This window comes from Phytophthora sojae, assembly GCF_000149755.1.
Source record: "Phytophthora sojae unplaced genomic scaffold PHYSOscaffold_5, whole genome shotgun sequence".
Taxonomy (NCBI): Eukaryota; Oomycota; class Peronosporomycetes; order Peronosporales; family Peronosporaceae; genus Phytophthora; species Phytophthora sojae.
This window is the reverse complement of record NW_009258119.1, coordinates 6,380,954-6,386,253: the sequence shown is the minus strand read 5'-3', so window position 1 is coordinate 6,386,253 and position 5,300 is coordinate 6,380,954. Positions and strand designations below refer to the sequence as shown.

General features: G+C 68.9%; 1 protein-coding gene across 1 annotated transcript; it reads right to left on the bottom strand.

Moving 5' to 3' along the window:
• Positions 1–2,462: 2,462 nt before the first annotated feature.
• Positions 2,463–2,993, bottom strand: PHYSODRAFT_506475 (hypothetical protein; the record flags this gene model as incomplete). The annotated part of the gene is made up of 4 exons (XM_009531746.1): positions 2,463–2,574; positions 2,635–2,697; positions 2,788–2,852; positions 2,907–2,993. 4 exons carry the CDS (start codon positions 2,991–2,993, stop codon positions 2,463–2,465), a joined length of 327 nt encoding a protein of 108 aa, XP_009530041.1.
• Positions 2,994–5,300: the final 2,307 nt, after the last annotated feature.

The following is a 5,300-nucleotide window of genomic DNA, read 5'->3' as shown; positions in this document are numbered from 1 at the left end:
AGAGGCATCGGACCACTCGGCACCGGCGCGCAGTCTTCCAGGACAAGTTTCTGGCGGGCTGCGCGTGCGGCACCCCCTTTGCGTCGCGGCCAGCGGCAGCTAAACACGCGCAAGCGTGCGCCGGCCGTTCGACTGCACTTCCGGCTACGGCTCCGCCAGTGGCAGGGACATCAAGCCCCACCGCTGCCGCAGCCAACGCCACCGTCGCGGCGGCCACTGTCACGCCCGACTCGCCCCAACCAGCAACCCCGGAGCTCGCAGCGTCCCCCCCGCTTGCGAGCCCCACTCATCCCGAAGTTGAAGTTGTTGAAGTGCAGGAGCAGCCGAGCCATGGACGATGGGGGCCAGCGCTACCTCGAGCTCTGGTCGCTGACCGTGTCGCCGCGCGCCTTGGTGCCATTCCAGCACCACGCTGGGAACCTCCGCTGCCCCGAGAGCTGGTGGCCACCCGCATGGTGGCGTCTCGGTGAGGTTCCAGCGCCTCGCTGGGGCCCACCGCTGCCGCGCCGCATGGTGGCGTCTCGGATCGCCGCTCGCCTGCTCCCACCAGAGCCGACGGCTGCCGGCGAGACCAAGGAGGACAACCCGGCGGCCGCACCCGACCGGACGGCGACAGCGGCGGCGATGGACGTGGACAGCGGCACCGCCGGAGAGTGGCTGCTGCGCTTCGACGGCGCCTGCCGCGCCAACCCAGGACCCGGCGGAGCTGGTGCAGCGCTGTTCAAGCCCGACGGCTCCGTGGTGTGGACGTGCTCCCACTACATGCCGAGCAGCAGCGAAACGAACAACACTGCCGAGTACTCGGCGCTGCTGCTCGGGTCGAGAGCCGCTGCCGACCACGGAGCGACGTCGCTGCGGGTGGAAGGCGACAGCACCCTTGTGATCCAGCAGGTGCGCGGCATCTTCGCGGCGAGGAACGCCGTTCTACGCCGCCTCCGCGACCACGTCAAGGTAGAGCTCGCGCGGGTGGGGAGCTTCTCACTCCACCACATCGACCGCCAAGCGAATGCCCATGCCGACCGCCTGGCCAATCGAGCCCTCGACCTCCGCCGGACGATGATGGAGTGCGGCGCTCACACGGCAGGCGACGGCTGTACGAACACGACGCTGGCCCCTATGCCCGTGCTGCCGCCCCAGCCGACACCCCGCGCTCCGCCCCCGACACCCGCGGCCGACACCAACATCGAGATGCAGGAGCCGGAGGACGAGGATCTCGCCGACATCGACGACGGCGAGGTCTATGCAGCCATGCGCATCGGGCCGGACGCAGTTCCGCAGCGTCGACCCCGCCTCCGACTACGCCAGCTCACCGAAGCCGAGGACGACGCTGCCCGCGAGATGGTGGAGCGGCTTGGCGCGACGCTGGCGGCCAAGATCACTGACGCCAGTGACTGGGAGTCGGCGGAGGGCTACATCACAGCCCTCCCGCACCTCCTGTACGACAAATTGCAGCCGTACTCCCAGGCCCAGCGACGCCCCGAGCCGCGTCCCCAGCGTCAGCGACAGCAGCACCAAGGCAGCCAGTGCCCGCGGCAGCAGCGGCAACAAGGCGAACAGCGACGGCAGCGCCCGCTGCACGACCAAGGGCAGGACCGCCGCAGCCTGGAAGGCGATGCACATGGAGACAACGAGCGCGATGGCGACGCCAGTCAGCAGGACTCGGCGCGACGGAGGCAGTGCAGGCGCCGCGGGCGCTCTGGTGCAGCGAAGCGGCGACGTCGCCGCCGCCCGCCGCGGGTGACTCGACACCACCGCGAGCACCGCCTCGACGAGGCCTTGGACGACCTCCACGCCGTGGAGCAGGCTTCGCCCGGAGACCGCACGGCTGTTCGCCGAGCCCGCCGCCGCGTCGGCCGCGTCAACTCGGCCATCGACCAACAGCACCTGCGTCACCGGTTCGACACGGACGAGAAAGCCTGCGTCGAAGACATCCTGGCCAAGGCACGCGCGCAGCAGGAGACGCCAAGGACAGCGGCCTCCAGCGCCGGCACCGCATCGGACCTAGCGGCGCCAGCGGCAGGCGCCACAGACGACGGTACCTGCCCCATTCCGGGCGATGAGCTCTGGCGGTACTTCGACGGCGTCAACACACCCAGCCAGGAGTTCGCTCCGGACGCCCCGGCGGGTGCTGCCTTCCGCTCCGCTATGACCCACCTGCCTGCCGCGTCGAGGTTCAGGGAGCTGCTCACGGAGGCGCCGACACAGGACGATATCGAGTCACAGCTGCAGCACGCCCACGGCACCTCCAGCCCCGGCCTCGATGGCGTCGGCTATGACGTGTACCAGCACTTCGCCGCGCAGCTCCTGCCCGTGCTCGCCACCGCCTTCCAGAAGTGCTGGGAGGCGAAACGTGTGCCCCAGAGCTGGAAGCTCGGGGTGGTGCGGCTGCTGCACAAGAAGGGCGCGCGCGAGGACCCGGCGAACTGGAGGCCCATTTGCCTCCAGCAAGCCATCTACAAGCTCTACACGGGGGTCCTCGCGCGGCGGCTGGTACGGTGGCTGGACGCGAACGACCGCCACGCCCCGGGGCAGAAGGGCTTCCGAGCGGTCAACGGCTGCGGGGAGCACAACTTCCTCGCGGCCACGCTCGTCGACCAGGCCCGCCGCAAGCGCCGCAAGCGCCGCCAGCTCTACGAAGTCTGGTACGACTTCCGCAACGCGTTCGGCAGCGTGCCGTTCGCGCTGCTATGGGATGCACTCGCGCGGCTCGGCGTCCCCGAGGACTACGTCACCATGTGCAAGGGGCTCTACGAGAGCGCGGCGTTCGTCGTCGGGAACGCCGCCGACGGCACAACGGCCCCGATCTCGCTGCGGGTGGGAGTCTTCCAAGGCTGCCCGCTCAGCCCACAGCTCTTCAACGCTGCCATCAGCCCGCTGCTCTTCGCGCTGAAGCGACTGCCGGCCACGGGAGTGCCGCTGTCGGGCGATGACTGCCCCGGTGCCTCGGCGTACGCCGACGACCTCAAGATCTTCAGCGGCACCGAGGACGGCATCAAGCGACAGCACGCGCTCGTGGCCGACTTCCTCCGCTGGACCGGCATGGCGGCCAACCCCAGCAAATGCTCCGCCATGTCGATCCAGCGCGACCGCCGCGGCGTGCTCAAGGCGGACGACCTCAAGCTGGAGCTGGACGGGTCGCCGATCCCCGCGCTGTCCATGAGCGCCTCGTACACCTACCTGGGGGTCGGCGACGGCTTCGACCACACACGCCGCCGCGTCGAGCTCGCGCCCACGCTCAAGCAGCTGAAGGATGACGCGACAGCGCTGCTCCAGTCGGGCCTCGCACCGTGGCAGGTGGTGAAGGCGGTGAAGACGTACCTCTACCCTCGGGTGGAGTACGCGCTTCGCCACCTCCGCCCCTTCCAGCAGCAGCTTGCGGGCTTCGACCGGCACCTCGCGCGAGGCCTCCGCCATCTCCTGCGACTGCCAGCCTCCGCCACAGCGCAGTGCTTCTACGCACCGGTGTCGCGCGGCGGACTGGGCCTACTGCCGCTGACGGAACTGCACGCGGCGCTGCAAGTCGCGCTTGGGTGGCAGATGCTGAACTCCAAGGACCCTGCCATCCAGCGCATCGCGCGCGTGCAGCTCCGGCAGATCGCCGACGCGCGCCACCGGCTGGACACTCAAGCGTGGGCGGGCCGAGAGGAGGAGCTGTGCGAGCTGCTGCTCAACTCGCAGCTCGGGACGTCGCCCGACGCGCCGCCAAAGCGCCGCAACGGCGACATCGGCTCGCTCTGGGTCGACGTCCAGCGCCACCTCCGCACGCTCGGCCTCCAGTTCGCGACCGCGCCGGCGTGCGCCGACACCGGCACGGCCGCGGCCACGCTGCAGCTTCGCGTGCCGCACCACGACAAGTGGCTCGACCACCGCACGGTCCTGCGGCACGTGAAGCTGCACATCAAGCACAGACACTGGACCAAGTGGGCGGCCATGCGCGACCAAGGCAGAACGGCACGCGCGCACGGCGGCGTCGGCAGCAGCTTCCTCACGCGGCCGCGAGGCATGTGGGAAGCTGACTACCGCTTCGCGGTGGCCGCCCGCTTGAACCAGCTCGACACGCACAGTGTGCTCAAGCGCCGACGCCTCCGGGCCCACGACCGATGCAGGCAGCCGGGCTGCTCCCGGGTGGAGACGCTGGCGCATGTGCTCAACCACTGCCCGGGCACCATGGATGCGGTCCGCGGCCGCCACGACGACGCACTCAAGACCATCGAGCGTGCGCTCATCGCGTCGTCGTCGGGCGACCGGCAGGACCGCGTTGAGCTCCGGGTTAACCAGACCGTGCCCTCGCTCGCTGGCCCCGCGCTACGGCCCGACCTCCAGCTGTACAACCACACCAAGAAGACGGTGGCGGTGGTCGACCTGGCCGTGGCGTTCGAGGAGCAGGCGGGCGAGGACCCGGACAGCTCAGCGCTGGCCCGCATCGCCGCACACAAGCGCGCCAAGTACGACCGCATCAAGCGCCACCTCGAGCGCCAAGGGTGGAAGGTGCACCTCTCGGCGCTCGTTTACGGCTCGCTTGGTGCGGTCGCCGGTGGCAACCGCTCGGTTTACACCGAGCACCTGGGGCTGCTCAAGCGAGATGCGAAGCGGCTGGACTGGCAGCTATCTGCCGCGTGCATACAGTCCAGCCGTCGCATCTGGAACCTGCATTGCAGCCAGCACCGCGCCCGCCAGCACGCACAGCGCCCCAGCCAAGACACCAGGGGCAGTCGGGTGACGGAGACCGGGGGGACTCCGTCGCGCTCCGGCCGCCGCTAGACGGCAACCAGGCCCATTGCGGCCGACAGGGCCACACCCATGTAGGGAACCGCCCTCGGAAACCCTGCACCGGCTCACATGGTCCGACCCTCCGATTGGTTCAACCCGTACACCAACTACACACCAATTAGGGACTCCCAGGTAGTCACTACCAGGACGCAACGGACTAACCGGCAGGTAATACATTAACCCTTTCTGTTCTAATCAGTGTGAAAACTGGTTTCCCTGCTTTTGGTGGGGTCTTTTTCACATTTATTTTTGGAACTGCTGCTTTCGGTTAGCTTGCTAGCCAATCGCGGTACGGTCTCCGGGGGCTTTCACCCATCCCTCGTGAGGCCAACTACTACACTTATCTTTTCTATCCAACTACCTTTTCGGCCCTTCACCACCGCATCGGCGCATGCGCTTCTGGTGGCCGGACTGGCAGCCCCGGGAGCGCTCGCCGTCCACCGACAGCGAGTGCTCCACGGCCAGCCACTCCAGCCTCGCCAGCGACGCGTCTTTCTATAGCGCGGCCAGCGACGGGGCTGGGGCGGCTG